The sequence below is a fragment of the Mytilus edulis genome, chromosome 7, assembly GCF_963676685.1.
Source record: "Mytilus edulis chromosome 7, xbMytEdul2.2, whole genome shotgun sequence".
In the NCBI taxonomy this organism is placed as follows: domain Eukaryota; kingdom Metazoa; phylum Mollusca; class Bivalvia; order Mytilida; family Mytilidae; genus Mytilus; species Mytilus edulis.
Window position 1 is genome coordinate 37,996,108 of NC_092350.1, and position 17,229 is coordinate 38,013,336.

Below are 17,229 nucleotides of genomic sequence, written 5' to 3' on the forward strand. Positions count from 1 at the left end.
TGGCTTTTCCTCTGCCAAAATGAATGAAAGATTTTCAAAAAGCATATGTTATTATCATGATCTTAATTTTGACCTGGTTAAAAAATACTGTTATTTACATTGCAGACGGAAGAAAAGGTGCGAGCGACACAAGAGAAGTTAGAACTTGCCGAACAAAAATTACAACAATCATTGAAAAAAGCCGAGGCATTGCCCACAGTAGAAGCAGAACTAGCTCAAAGATTAGAAGCATTAACTCAGGCAGAGGAGCGTCATGGTTCAGCTGAGGAACGAATGCAGTTAACTGAATCCAAACTACATGAGAAAGAGACAGAAATACAAAGGGTATACTTTACTTGATAATTTAAATCTGCTTCAATTCCGGTATTTGTTCATGCACTGGTTATTGCTTTGTAAACCCCAGTTAATTCCTTGCTGCATAGTAGCAAGGGGTATATAGTTTTGTAAACCCCAGTTAATACTTCGCTGCATAGTAGCAAGGGGTATATAGTTTTGTAAACCCCAGTTAATACTTCGCTTCATAGTAGAAAGGGGTATATAGCTTTGTAAACCCCAGTTAATACTTCGCTGCATAGTAGAAAGGGGTATATAGCTTTGTAAACCCCAGTTAATACTTCGCTGCATAGTAGAAAGGGGTATATAGCTTTTTGACCGTATGTCAGTTCCTAAGGCTGTCTGCAGAAAACAAAGATTTTGAGATGCTAAATCAAGTATTATAACGGGATTGTGAGCCAACTGTGGTCAATTATACTGTAAACCAACTAATTTTCATGACTTTCGCGTGTTGAAAAATACAGCGAACATAAATCGTCACCAATATGTTTAACTTGGATCTATGCCTATTTAACAACATCAAACAAATTGGAAATCATAGATTTAAATTGTTGTGAAATCAGCTAATAAGGGCTATGCGCAAAATAAAGTATCCGCGAACATAAATTGGTTTAGAGTAATAGGAGGAAGATCCCTGGTTATTTTTAAGACACAAGGTCAAGTTCTAGGTCATAGTTTCTTAAAGTTGATTAGTGTAGCACAAAACTTCAGATGGAAATTATAACTGAAAAGAATCATTCCTTAAAGTTAACAGAAGAAACTATGCTCTCAGGATAATATAAGCTTTTTTTTTAGACATTGGGGATGTGAGATTCCTCATTAAAGGTTCTTTAATTGAATTTCTTGTTTTTCTAACAATTATACAATACATGTACACCAACCAGCAATAGTATTTGATACCATAATTTACTGTAAATGTTGCATTAGATGATTCTCCTATTCTTTTACAGTGTCGACAAAGAGAGAAGATGAATGAAGAGCATAATACAAGATTATCACAAACTATAGATAAATTATTATCAGAATCTAACGAGAGGTTACAACTTCATCTTAAAGAAAGAATGCAGGCATTAGAGGAAAAAAATCAACTTACTCAAGAATTAGAAAGTGTCAATCAGGCACTGGAAGAAATTCAGAATGAAAAAGTGAGTATCCTCTTGCTGTGAGCTACAGCCAACTTACATTGTTGGTGTTCACTTCAAGGCCAACCAAAGTAAAAAAAAATGAATTTTCTGTTTAACTACTTAGCACACATTGCTGAAAAGTAAATCTGATTTTATATACACAGAAAATCTGTTAACATATTTATTTTATCCTAAAAACTAATGATATTTGTGTGTGACAGAGGAAGTAAATTTTCTGTTTGTTTTTCTCTGAACTGTCTCAAGGAGCATTTGCTAACATCTCTGTCATTTGATTACAGATGGATATTTTCTTATTCAAGTTATTGGCATTCATCCCACATCACTATATTTTATTTTGTATACAGAGTAACTGTTAAGGCACCCTGACAAATACAGATATTATTATAGGATAATAACAACCAGGATTTCAAAATGAAAAAGGATTTTATGACCAGTTAATTTCAGCTTTATAACATGTATGGTATTACCTCCTCCCAAAATACATGAAAATATTCTGATTAGTATTTTATGATGCGAGATATATTCAAACCACAAAAATTTTGTGATACTGTCTGTTACTTCACTAGTGTGTCTACATGATATTGCACTAAGAACTACTACATATAACGCTACTGGAAATTTAGAAATCAAAAAAACATATTTATGATTATAAATCTGAAAGACTAGTTGAACTAGGGGAAATAATTGTGATGTGATTTTAAAAATTTTCTTTGCAGGAGAGAATGAATGAAGATTTAGCACGAGCTAAAAAAGAAATTGATACTCTTAGGCAGCAACTTGAATACCTGGCAAGGTAAGTGTTTAATTGTCAGAGAATATAGTGAGTTTAGTAAGTGACTATAAAAAAAAACTGAAAAAAAGAACAATTTTGAAATGACAGTATTGATTGACATATAAAAAAGAGATGTGGTTTGATTGCAAATAAGACAACTCTCCACAAGAGACCAAATGACACAGGAACTAACAGCTATAGGTCACAGTATGACCTTCAATAATGAGCAAAGCCCATACCACATAATCAGCTGTAAAAGGCCCTGAAAATCACAAAGGTAAAACAATTCAAGCGAGAAAACTAAAGGCCTAATTAATGTACAAAAAAATTAATGAAAAACACATCTGAACACAGCAACTGATAATAACCACTGAATTACAGGCTCCTTCTTTCTCTTGTTAATTTATCAATAAGCTTTCTCAAGATTCAAAATTTTGAAGTTGTTCAATCATACCAGAGTTTGTCATCAATTTCTGCAAGAACTAAAAGTAATATAAATAAAATGTTTGATAATTCGCCGTTTCAGAATCTAATGCATTCTGGGTAATATATGGAAAAGCGTACACCAAAACGTTGTGATTGGTTAAAAACGTTCTAAACAATTGAAATGCAACCAATGACGTAACGTTATTTTCATTTTGGTGTACGAACAATGAGATTACCCATAGTCCTCTAGTTTCTGAAATGACGAATTGTTTAGATCCAAAAAATTAAAAAGTAATGCTTATGTGTAAGTGAAGGTGTCAGCTTTTAAATAGTAATTTAAAGTATGGGTGGTAATTTGTAGTGAATTCTGTTTATGCTTACAGCTTTTACATTAATGCTAGCAAGACAAATCTTTGTTTGGCTTGCTTGCTTTGTGTGTATCAATGTTTGCTCAAGCATGGCAATTAAGATAGGCGGGGCTTCAGCTTGTATACATCGACATACTTAAATTTTATTGGACGTTACGTTTGAGGTTTAGGACACTTAATTTTAAAACATCACATGACAAATATTCTCACATGTTTCCTCACCTGTAAAAATACAATAATTGGTCAATGAAAGAAAAATATAAACTTAATACTGGTTTTTTTTTTATAACATATCAATCTATTAGTTCAGTTGTTTCCGTGTCTGCCCTTCATTTATGTTACTCAAGAAAAAATTCCAATAAATGGGTAACAATTGTATCGAAAAGAGAAAATCGAGTGCACCTTTTTTTATGTTAGGGTGTGTTTGAGATGAATATTTTGTCTTGAAAACGTACAAAGGAAGAGTATTTGATACATCATCTCGCTTCAGATTCTATCATTTTTATATAGCAAAGCTACAGGTTGACTTTATAACATAAAAACATTACAATACTAAAAGATGAAATGTAGGGGTCAAGTGAAATACCTATCCAATGAATCACAAAATCAGAGTAGGTGTGTTCGAATAGCTATTTTACTAAAAGTATTTGACGACAATCTTTAAGTTGGATGATGAAAATGCATATGTTCGAAAAAAATTTGGTTTCCATTTCTACGATTGTGAAAATGAACTGCCGTAATGGGGAGATAATTTTGACGAAGTAGAATCCTGACTGTATTGTATATTTACAGGTAAGGAAACATGTGAGAATATTTGTCATGTGATGTTTTAAAATTTAGTGTCCTTAACCTCAAACATAACGTCCAATAAAATTTAAGTATGATGTATACAAGCTGAAACCCCGCCTATCTTAATTGCCATGCTTGAGCAAACATTGATACAAACAAAGCAAGCAAGCCAAACAAAGATTTGTCTTGCTAGCATTAATGTAAAAGCTGTAATTAGTAATACAATATTTCTATTTTCAGGCCAGGTTCTGGGTATGGGTTACAGAGTCCCAGTGAAATATCGCGGCGGACAAACCGTGGCAGGGAACACGCTCTTAATGATGATCCTACAAAAGTATGTTTAATTCATTCCTGATTTATACATAAATAATGTAAGGGATTATTACACAAAATGACATTTATAATGCCACCATCTGGTTGAGCAGTGAAATTTTGTTGGCTATAAATATTTGTGATAATATCGCTTAACAGACAGAAGACAGATACCAAAGGGATAGTCAAACACAAAAGTCAAAACAGACAAACAGTGTCAAAAATGATAAAATAGACAAACATATTAACCACATCAAAAACAACATAGAAAGTTAAGGAACCCCACCAAAAAACTTTGATGATTTCAGTAGGTATTTTCAATAAGATGAGTTATTCCTGGGGTTACATCAGATACCAATTTTATATGAAAATATTATATAATATTAAAATTTGACTGACTATTTGAAATTCACCAAATCTTTACAGTTAATATCTATCATCGGTCCTGTCTTGATATGAGTTTATATGATAACAGATCAACTTCACAAAACAATAGTTAAGTTGAAACATTTTCTGTCATTTTATGTAAGAGTTTTAACTATTGGGAATATTCATAATGTTCCTTGTTTCTCATTACAATATAAAAGTGAGGACTGTTTCATTTAAACATGCATCGCACCCAGGGAAGACACTTTTGAAATGAGGTTACTCTGTGTAGATGGAATATTAGAATTTCACTTCAAGTTTTTAAACAGAAAAAACATTTAACACTCATGTATAGTGAAAGTTTTGAAGTGCCTTCCCACAGTCCCATGTATTTTTTTTGGACAACACTAAGAAGATATAGAGGCCCAGCATGGATGAATTTGTTTTATATAACATTGCTTTTGTTTTTGATAGGTGAATACATTAAATGAACAGGAATGGGAGAAGATATAGGTCCCAGACAACAGACAATTGGTTTCAATAATATTGTTAATGATTTTGTTTAATAATAGGTGAATACATTAAATGAACAGGAATGGGAGAAGATATAGGTCCCAGACAACAGACAATTGGTTTCAATAATATTGTTTATGATTTTGTTTTATAATAGGTGAATACATTAAATGAACAGGAATGGGAGAAGATACAACAGCAGCATGTGTTAGCTAATGTCCAGCATGCTTTTGATACCAGTGATACAGAGGAAGATAGCGAGTCTGTTCTGGGGACATTTGACATGTTGTCACCTAGTGGACATACAGATGCCCAGACCTTAGCCTGTATGCTACAGGAACAACTTGACGCAATAAATAATGAAATAAGGTAGGTTGTTGTTGTAGCCAGAGATATAATGCTTTAATTGCCTTTTGCGTAGGCCACATAAAACTTGAAGTCATCCATTTTGGTGTCTGCAAAATTATACTGTAAACCAAATTATTATCATGGATACTTTATTTCTCATTAAGCCAATACTAGCCCATTCAATTTCACTATTTTCAAAATTGCGTTATGTAGTTCAATGAGCGAAGATCCAAGTTTTACTCATTTGCGACTATTTATAATCGCATTATTTTTTCTAAAAGACGGCAAAAGACACGAAAATAAATCGCATACAAAAATTAGTGGGTTTACAGTATTTATTTCTAAAAATTTGGAAGATTTAATATCTCTGTAAAGGAATATTCATTGAATATGTTTGGACTTTCATTTACAATAGCAGCTTATCCAATTATTTAGGAATTATAGTTGGTCATTGTCAAAACTTTGAAATTACCAACTTGGATGGATGAAAATTTACAAGTTTTATAGGCCTTACATTTTTCAGGTTAAAAAATAATCAAGAAATGATTTAATTTATTGCTTTTAAACCAGGATAATGTTTTTATCTTCTGAAAAAAAAGAGAGTATTTATCATTATTGTATATTATTTAAACAGATTTTACCTGTCAATTGATGTTGTTGCTTTGCTGTTTTACTTTCGAGTTTTAAACTTTTGCCATTTGCTTTCTGTTATTATTATTAGCACCACAGCAATTATTTGGAGGAAATGATATAAATAAGGGCTGTTTTAGAATATATTTTTTTTTGAGATACTTGGTCTTATTTTTTAAGAGTGGTTGGGTCTAAAATAGGCAAAAGATAAAAAGGTTTATTGGCATTGGGGCTTCTGAAAAAAGTCTTCGAAGACCATCACAATTTATTTTGGCCCAGCCCAAATTGTTTTTGTTTCCCCAACTAGTAGTAAGTACAGTCATATATCCAGATGATATTTTTGTTTAAAGTTATTTAATGGAAAAGAGTTGCATTTATTTATTTATATAAATTCATAGAGAAGGCTATAAGAAACTAAATTAAAAATAGGAGATTATTAATGTTCTTGTATAATATCATTCATACTCAGTTCAGTTCATGATTTTTTTTTAATTCCGTGTGATCATTCATGTAGAACTTTTTCATTAGTTATTTTTCATTAGTTATTTGCTGCTGGATGTTAAACAAGTAACTGTTTACAGTTGTTATCTCGTGTAAAATCTTTATTTTCAAAATCTAGTTCAACTGTAATTTGTGTAACGATTAAAGATCAGAAAAGTTATCACTTGGATATTTACTTAAGGAAGGAAGATTGGGGTTACTGCTTAATAGTAGATAAGAAATACTTTATCTTATATACTAATAATATCATTAATACATAATCTTTTTCAGTGAAATTAATGAAAAAACAAATCCACGAGGGTAATTTGTAGTTCATATATTTATATCAACCTTCAATCTTTGTCTTGCGTGTAATTAACAGGGGAAATAACTCTAGTCTCTGTCTTATAACATTATACTGGCTTTAATGGGAAACAATCTTGTAATAACAGTGTATGATACAACAGCCAGTTCATCATTTATTAGAATTTGGATTTAACTGGAAAATATATCAATTTCAAAAGCCATTAAGATGAGAAAAACAAAACAAAAAAAAAAAACATTTTGAGAGGAAAATCAGTTTAAACTCAAAAGAAATTACATGAACTCACAGATTTTAAAAGATGCTTAAAACTTAATTGATTTAAACCCTATGGTCCATTGGTCCTACCCATTCATAGACAAAGATTTGCATTTTTTTGCTAGATTCTTTGTATGTTAAAATGCTGTTCAATATGCATTTGAGAATCTATAATTGCAGTCTTTCTTATATTTAAAAATCAGCACTGCATACATATAATAAGCATTTAACATTGAGTTTTGATGAAAAACTCTCTTACCACATCTATATAATTATATCATATTAGCTTGTAGTGAATTATAACATGCTTTATGTGTGAGATTAAACTTTGACAACAGCTTATTGCTAGACTTCAAGCAAAATTTGTATGCTATTTATTTTTTATATTTTCTCTTCTTGAATCATTCTATAGAATGTTCTCTCTTACAAAGTTCCCACCATCACTGACATATTTAAACTCAAATTTATGACAAATATTCAGGTTTTAGAACTATATGATTATACATGAATGATGAAATGTCTTGTGAAAATAGTTCTTTTAAAATTTTAACCATAAAGCTGGAAAGAAGAAATTTATATATCATTGATTTTGTTCCCTCCACATAATGATGGAGCTATCTGGTCTAACTAGGAGAAGGGAATTGACAAATGTGAATCGGTACTACCCATTCATTGACAGATTTGTATTTTTGATAGATTCTTTGTTCATCCAAATTGACAATCATCTTGAAATTTATAGCAAGAAAAAGAAGTAATGCCAATTAAGAATACCTACATTTAATATCAACTTATTAGGTTCATTTACCGTAAAATATGTAAATGAATTTACATAGTCTTTGTTCTGAATAGGTTTCTCTTTGTATATGTAGTCAATTTACAAGTTGATATCAAGTTAGTTATTATTTCTAAAGATAATTTGATTTTCTTTAATATATTATCAGTTCATATCATCACACATATTTTCAGTTACTAGTTCAAATCATCAAGTTACAAGTTCCGATCAAGCCTATCTAGTATATCCACTTTCATATGCTCAATTGATCATGTAGATTTTTTAGTTAGAATTGATTCATGCATGGTTATATTTTATTTAAGAAATTCATTTAGATTTTCCATCCAAAAATTGGATTTTGTTGTTGTGCATGTACACAGTTAACTTGTTCATTAAAGTTGTTTAAAATACAAAGATTTTTCAGGATTTATGTCTGAATTTTTATGCTATTAGATAAATAACTATATATAAAAGATCTCCCTCTTTCAGATTGATCCAAGAAGAAAAAGAATCTACAGAACAAAGAGCCGAGGAATTAGAAAGCAGGGTAGGCAGTGGAAGTCTTGATGCTATCGCCAGCAGATGGCGTACATCTCCACCCCTCAGTGGTAGCTCCACCCCAACACCCAGGACGATTTTGTCCAGAGATTACCTACAAAAATATCACACTGTAAGTCCCTTGGAGTCAGCACTTCTCGTAACTTTTTGGTGTTTTCAGACTTTCTTCATTGCTGACTCCAGAAATTACATAAAAAAGCATGCTCTATCATTTGAAATCTTAACACCATATAATCACAAAACTCCAATTAATCTGCTAAGTCTCAATGATTTGATGCATTTAGGAAAAAGGTCTGGATCCTCTTAAATAATATTCAAGGAGAATATATGTAAAACAGAGCCAACTATTTATTAAAATAGGATGTTTTTAAATGTGGTGTATTATTTTCATTGATGCATCTTTGTAAAAAAAGTACCTGATAAATACAAGTATTAAACTTTTGTTTTCAGTTATTTGATCTTCAAATAAGATCTTTGGTAAATAAAAAACTAGAAAATAAATAAATCAATAAATTAAACCTTGAATTAAAATTCAAACTGCTGCAAAAGAGTACTTCAAAGTAACTTTCATAAACTTCCATGTTGAAATATAATTCAACACATTTGGCCTCTAAAAAGAATCATGTATTTAAAACCATTGGGTGCCTGGGTCTTATTAATAGGTTATTAATATCTACACAACAAAGATTATTTCTACTTGGGTTGGTAAAGAGTTCGTGTTTTCATATCTGAGCAGTATTTCACTGATATGTTGTAAATGAAGTTTCATTGATTTTCATTACTTTATTCAAATTGTTTAACGCTTAAATTATCACTGTTAATTTACATGTATTTCATAAAATAAGAACTTCACAATTTTTCACTGATTGAATTCCATTTCAACATTTTAAAGATAAAATTTGTTGTTTTCCAATATAGCATCTTGTAACAAAGAAAAATGAAGCTTTCCTAATTTGTAAATAAAGAAATAGCAGTCTAAGAATTTTCTATTATTTTTTTGTAACATTTTTTTATTTCTAAATGATAGAGCATGTTAACATTTGGTTTTAGCATGACAGTATTACACATATTTGCTGTTGTATCTCAAAATTTGTATAAATATATATATTTAGAAGTGGTATTTTCCTTATATTCAATTCTTTATTAGATGTGTTATTTACTAAAACACATATTTTAGATACATATATAGATATATGTTTATATATTTGGAATTCATTTTGCATTTCATTAAAATTTTCCTTCTATTTGTTTAATTAGTGTATTGAGCTATCACAAATTTCTTATTTAATGTATCTATATGAGTTAACTCCCTTATTTAATGTATCTATATGAGTTAACTCCCTTCTCTCCCTCTGCTGGCAGATCAATTATTTATGTGTTAATAGTAGTCTAGATCATGTTTAGTAGTAAAATACAACTCATAAAAGCATACAACATTCAGAAATCTCTGTATATCTATTGAAATTTAGCAGCTTTTGAATGGCAGAATAGCAATATAAAGTTAATTTGAATAAATTTTCAAAACCGTCTTCAATATTTTCAAAATAGGAAGAAAAGGGAACCACTGTTTGCAGTTGTTTCTTTATTCTGATTTCAAGTTCATTTCAACTATCAGTATTTTTCCTCATTCTTTATTCAAGTGAAAAAACGATTTGTATTGCACATGTGCAGTATAGAACTGACTGATTCAAAGTATAATAATTGTAATATTGAAAAAGCATGTATTGGACAGTATAAGTAAATATGTTATGGTTATCTCAGGAAAACCTTTTTTTGAAGTTTTTGGCAATTTCTTACACTGAAAAAAAAGCAGCTTTTGGTTGGAGAGAAATATATTATATTGTTGATGATACAATTAGATCTTCTAAAATCGTAATTTTTCCTGGAATATACATAAGGGCTGTTCCATTAAAATATACATGGTACCTAGAGAAGGCACTTAGAAAACAGAGTAACCACCAATAGAATCCATTTAGAGTCATGCATAATTTTTAACCTGTTCAACCCAATATTTTGCATCCACCCATAGCGGCAAATTTAAGATGCCTTCCCTAGGTCCCATGTATGTTTTTATGGACAGCCCTAACTTCACCTGACATGCATGTCTGTTGTCTTCAATCTATCACTATCTTGCATGCTACTGCACTGTAGACATTTTTGTACTGCATCAATTATATTTATCAAAATTTTTTATATAGTCCAATATCAATATTCAAATGTTCTGACACTTCACATAAAATGAAAGATAAAAGAATTTGGAATTAGTTATTTTCCTCGAAATGTGAAAAAAAAATACTGAACATTTTAATACATCTCTATTTTTGAAGAAGAAAAAAATTAAATATTTACTGGTCTATTGAAAAAAATGCATATTTCAAATAAATATATACATTTTTGGAAAACTTGCCGTTAAAAGAAAATCAAGGTAAACAAATGGAATGGCTTCATTTCTTGTTATAAGCTTTGATTAATAAAAACTGCCAATCAAGATATATTTTCTTAGCTTGTATTAACATTCTGCTTACTATTGAACAAGAAATGTTATTTATCCTCCACTGTAGGCCCCTGCAGGAATGTCAGCTTCACATCTCTATACTTATTCCTCATCTAGTCCACAGTTGGCTACTGCCACCACAGCTGAATCTATTAACCAGGTAACTATACACACCTTTCAATAACCAGGTATCTATTCATTAACCAACACAAACCTGTACCATTCATTAACCAGGTAACTATACACACCTTTCAATAACCAGGTATCTATTCATTAACCAACACAAACCTGTACCATTCATTAACCAGGTAACTATACACACTTTTCAATAACCAGATATATATTCATTAACCAATATCATGAATATTTACCTGTACCATTCATTAACCAGGTAACTATACACACCTTTCAATAACCATGTATCTATTCATTAACCAATAAACACCTTTACCATTCGTTAACCAGGTAATTCTATTTTGATTGTTAGAAAACAAAAGTTAAGCAGAGGTCATGGGGTCAAAGATAAAATCTTTTCCAGATTGAATAGCATTATGAATCTTCAGACTTTATATACCCTAAACATAAATCCCACAAAACAAGGAAGATGTCTATTGTTGATAGTGGTTTCTGTTTTAGATAAGGCTTTGCACTTAAATGCTTAAGTTAGCAGTGCCCTTGTGAATGAACAAATTCTTAACTTTATAAGATTGAAAATAATGAATTTTTATAAGACCTTTAACATTTTTTGGGGATCGTATAATGGTATGATGTCGTCATTTTCGTTGTCTGTGTTGTCTGAAGACACATTGGTTTCCATACAATAACTTAAGTTCTAGTGAATGGATCTCTATGAAATTACTTAAGAATGTTAAATACCACAAGAAGAAGGTTGGGAGAAATATTAGGCGTTATGGGGCCAACAGTTTAGGAATTAAGGGCCTAAAAGGGGGCCAAAAAGAACATTTTTTTTTAGTTTTTGGACAATAACTTGTGTGTTAGTTAATGGATCTCTCTGACATTGTACCACATGTTCCATATCACAAAGGGAAGGCTAGGATTGAGTTTGGGGGTAACTGTCCCAAACATGTAGGAATGTGGTCTACTGTCAATCCTTTATTTCATCCCCATGTCGTCATTTGTAGATGTCAAGGAGTCTCTTGTTAAAAAAATACATGTATCCATTATATAATCAAACCTTATGGACCAATTCAGTAATGGTGTTTCTTTATGAGAAATGTCTGTTCTGGACCATTTGATTGGCCCAGACCTAAGTATACAAGGACACTAAGACTGCTTAACTTCATTTATCAAAAACCTAGGTTGAATTCCTGATTCATTTTTCCATTTCCCTTTTGCCATATTAAGTTTATATCACGTAATTTGCATGTATTACTTTATAATAAAGAGATGATAATCTGCAGGCTAAGCCGCTTTAACAATGCTTACAGAACAATATTTATGTTAGAAATATATATAGATGGTTACTTTCTAACTTGGCTTTATAATAATAAGATTGGAAGCTACATATCACATCTTGAACAATTCATTGTAATACTTTTATATGAAAATTTTAACTATAATTTTCTAGTAAAATTTGTGTGGGAGCTAAAATCATGATATAACTTTTTGGCACAAATGCAAAGGATGATAAATTGTCATTAGGTTTATGATGACTTTCAAATGTTCTAATGTTTTCTCTCAACAATTTTTTTTAAATTTAAAGCAAGATATTACACAAGACTGACAATAAGTTCAATAATACTAATCCCTAATCCCTGAAGAAAGTGGTATGTTTCATGTGTTACTCATAAGATACTAACAACATAATCAGTGGAATTTAACAATACCTTTCAACTATAAAAGACAAGTAGTGAATTTGAACTTGATTTTAAACTTTGTTTTTAAAGCAGCAGTATAGTCGTGATGATTCAGCAGTGAATGAAGAAGCCATGACGATAAAGTGTGAATCTAGTCCCCCAACTCCTCGGTCTTTACGTCTGGAGAGAATAGCCACAGCAATAGCTCAAACATCTAATCCAACTAATGAAGATTCTGTTTTATCTTCAACTCCAAAGTAAGTATAGATTCCATTTTATCTTCAACTCCAAAGTAAGTATAGATTCCATTTTATCTTCAACTCCAAAGTAAGTATAGATTCCATTTTATCTTCAACTACAAAGTAAGTATAGATTCCATTTTATCTTCAACTCCAAAGTAAGTATAGATTCCATTTTATCTTCAACTCCAAAGTAAGTATAGATGTCTAAGGAGTAATATGGTAACACTGACATAAGAAATCTCGGAATGCAGGAACTGAACATTAAACTTTTGTTGTAGAAGCTGTATTTATTTATGTGTATCAGCAGTAAAATGATGATAATTGCCAGATATATGACACTATACAACTCATTTGACCTCTAACATTACTAATTTTTCAAACAGAATACTCTTATTCCTAGAAACAGTTTTCTGAAATATTATTTGCTGAAGTTATTTTGTAGCACATACTATCGTCTTGCACTACAGTAACAACCTTTCTGAAGGATCTTCCAAGTCATAAGATGAAAACTTGTCACTCAAAGGTTATCCTACAATGTTTATTTGAGTAGTGTTTTAGCTTCATATTTTCAATTTTAACATGTTTAAGATATATCACTTTTATAATGCCAAGATATTTCATTTGTTATACTTCTTCCCATTTGTGTAGATCTGTGATAGATACCATGCAAGCAACAGCTAGTCCATTTAGTTCTACCAGTAGTAGCCAAGATTCTCTATCCAAAAATCAAAAGAAAAAGGGAATTAAAAGCTCACTGGGAAGTTTCTTCAAGAAAAAAGGAAAAACGAAGGAAGGAATAAACAGAGAAATGACACCTGTTGGTATGTATATTTGTATATAATGTAATTATGTCCAGTTCTATTGTGCAGAGATTGTATAGGCATAGTGAAGATGTTCCATTATAAAACATCATAGATTTTTAAAACCAACTAACATTAGGAGGGGCATTATGTTTTCTAGTCTGTGCCTCCATCAATTAGTCTGTCTTTTCAGTAAATGGTTAATAATTTATGGTCGCATTAAGGGCATCCGATTCAGTTTCAAGGGAGTTAACTCTTGGCGCGACGTTAAGCGTTCGAATTCCCGCAAAACGTCACTTTTTGCGGGACGTAATGCATGTAATGTTCCGTAATAAGAAACGTAATGCAGAATTTTTATGCTCCAATTTCTGCTCCAATTTCTGTTTCTTTCTCCCGCATGCTAACTTCTACGCCATTAATATTAGTGCATTCGATTCTAACAGGATAACAGTCTAATAATATTATAAGAAATAAAACAAATTACTGTTTCTTTGAGATCTTCAACAAAATATTGTATAGTGAGCAATCTCAAGACGACTGACCCTTTTGTTGCATGTCAATTATCATTTTTATTATTATTCATCATCCATGATTGACATTTTATTACATCACAAGAAACCAATGATATTTTAAAACTAATACGGAAAATGTAGGTAAACGCCGCTAATATAAACAATGACAACTTTTATAAAAGAACAAAGTTCTTATTTCTTCCACGTTGCACGTATTTTATCTAACAAAAGGCAATAGCCAACAATATGTTTATACATCCGTAAATATTTTGACGGGACATATTATGGTATACAAATGCCCGCGTCCGTCTGTCCGTCGTAAACATGGTACAGCATATTACTCAAAATCATAAGACGACGGGCGTATCATGCGCTCGTAGCGCAACTGTTTATTTTGTTTTTTTTTTAATATTTTTTATAAATATATTAGAGAAATGACGGAATGATAGCAAATACAATGCAATTTCCAATATAATCAATATTTCCGAATGGCATAACTCTTTTAAAGAATAGCTGATATGCACTGATTTTCGAGCGTGTCTATACGATATCAGTTTTATAGAAAGTTAACAAGAATTGTACATTTGAAAAATGTGATTAACCAGAAGGACCGGAAGGACAGACAGAGGAATGGACGTGCGATATTTTTTGTACGCGTTATATGGTGAAAAAAATATATAGTTATTGACCAACGCTATGAGAGAAGGATTTTAATAGCAACTAATCGAATCTTATTTGCCAAATAAAAAAAAAATCAAAGTTATAGTTTCATTGTTTTGACAAACGCATTCTTTAGCAAATTGAAGACTTCTCCTTTATAAGATTTTGCTTTTGTTTTCTGACCACATAAAACAGAAGATGTGGTAGAATTGCTAATGAAACAACTCCCAACAAGAGACAAACATGACACAGAAATTAATAAATATAGGTCACCGTACGGTCTTCAACAATGAGCAAATCCCGTATCCTATAGTCAGCTATAAAAGATCACGAAATGACAATGTAAAACAATTCAAAGGAGAAAAGAAACGGCCTAATTTATGTGCTACAATTTATGTACAAAAAAAGAAGTTCCGTTTGCAGGATAATGCTGAGTTCACACGTAATTCGAATTCGATTCGCATTACATGCAACTAATTCGAATTAGTTTAATTCGCATTCAAAATGTTTTACGTACTAACGTAAATACTAATTCGCGTTTAATTTGATTTACTGTCCAAACAACACTAACTTTTAATTCGTATCAACAAAACCGGATTTCTCAGTGATTAAAACGTGAATAAAAGGATTTAAAGGATTATTTGTAATGAAACAGCAGCCCACCAAACAAAACAAAATAAATCTAGAGGTCAATGTACGGTATGAAATAATATACGAGTGTGTACAGTAAATGTACAATTATGTCAAGTTCTAAATTGCCGAGTATTTAATTTTAAAAGCCGTAAAAATTATCAACAGTCCGTAATAACTTTTCTTGAGAAGTTAATTTCTCACTTAGACCACAAACAGAGAGAGGGATTTGTTATTCACATGATTTTATTTCCGGAAACAATATTACCAATTTATAGATAGTAATTTATACATCTTACAAGCAATATTTATACATCTGAAAAATGTCTCCGGTCATTTGCAGAGATAACGTCGAAATTGTCTGCCAGCGACGTCGTGCACTTTAGCGCTAACGTTGAGGTTACAAAGGGGGGACGCAATTTTTAGGATAAATCGCGTTTATTATGGAATCAAGCACGGTGACCTATATTTTTTTATTTGGGATTTGGAGAAAGAATGACAAAAGGCAATTTATGCAGAAAAATCATAAAAATGACATTTTCAGAAACAGTTTATTTCTATTTTTTTAGGTTTAAAAAAATACCACTTTGAGCATCTGGTCCGCAATGACAAGCAAGGCTTGAATAATTGTATAGTTATTCATGTAGTGATTTATTTTTTTCCTTTTTGTCACTTATCACAGCTTCAGATTGAACCCGATCTTAATAATTTACGACGAAACATATCTGCTCCAAATTTTTTTTAACATTGCCTAATTTTTTTACAAAATTGCACAAATCCCCAATTTTTAGCCTCAATTTTCTCGAAAACAAGCACGGTGACCTATGTTTTATTTTGTGTTTTATTTTATATCTCGCCAAGGCCTACAACATATTACAAATTTATAAAAATGACATTTAATCGAGAAACTGTATCGGATGCCCTTAACTTAAAATTGAAACTTGGTGTGTTGTTAACTTCAAAAAAAGAAGCGAAATACGGTTATGATTTGTATATTGGGTTTATGTCTTATTGAAAATCATACCTTATCTTATTTTTATGCCCCTGTCTGTTCATCTGTGCATACCTAAAATTAGTTTCTGTTCTCTAACTTGAGTTTACATTTAACTAATGTCAGGACACTTGTACACAATGCTTATAACCACAAAACACAGATCAAGATCAAATATTTGTGGGGTCACTTTAACCATTCCTAAATTACCCCCCTTAAATGGAACAATTGCTGAATTTTTTTGTTTCTTTCTATGAATTTAGTTTCTATCGACCAAATGTTATGTAACTTATACACATGAAAACACAAATCAAGTTTGAATGTTGGTGGTGTCACTTTTACAGTTCTCTAGTTATGTCCCTTTATAACTTTTTATGCAAGTTGGGCATCATATGTGTCCCATGGACACATTCTTTATTTATGTTATGGTTATGACATAGATTAAGCTGTTCACTTAACCTGGAAAAGTTATTATGAGCAGGATCAAATGGACACATATTCTTGTTAAAGTCATATGAAACCTCAAATTAAAAAAAATGATGCATATGTTTTTTATAACTAAATGGATAGTTGTCATTATAAAACTTATGTACATATATTTTTTTTCAAAAATTCTTTAATTTATCCACATTTAGAATAAGTTTTCTTTTTTGAATTGCTTGCTTCCTGGAAGCTATTCGCCGAAATATTT

General features: G+C 31.0%; 1 protein-coding gene across 5 annotated transcripts in view; it reads left to right on the forward strand.

The window, feature by feature from the left end:
- Nucleotides 1–17,229, forward strand: part of LOC139481397 (liprin-alpha-1-like) — a 55,449-nt gene that overhangs the window by 23,587 nt on the left and 14,633 nt on the right. The window contains exons 8-17 of one of the 5 annotated variants that reach the window (XM_071264715.1): nt 106–324; nt 1,284–1,478; nt 2,195–2,271; nt 4,074–4,167; nt 5,182–5,393; nt 6,774–6,803; nt 8,324–8,504; nt 10,954–11,046; nt 12,794–12,960; nt 13,594–13,766. In XM_071264715.1, coding sequence (XP_071120816.1) covers nt 106–324; nt 1,284–1,478; nt 2,195–2,271; nt 4,074–4,167; nt 5,182–5,393; nt 6,774–6,803; nt 8,324–8,504; nt 10,954–11,046; nt 12,794–12,960; nt 13,594–13,766 — 1,441 coding nt within the window. The remainder of the gene's footprint in view (nt 1–105; nt 325–1,283; nt 1,479–2,194; nt 2,272–4,073; nt 4,168–5,181; nt 5,394–6,773; nt 6,804–8,323; nt 8,505–10,953; nt 11,047–12,793; nt 12,961–13,593; nt 13,767–17,229) is intronic. The other 4 variants (XM_071264718.1, XM_071264716.1, XM_071264717.1 and 1 more) reach the window with 4 other exon arrangements.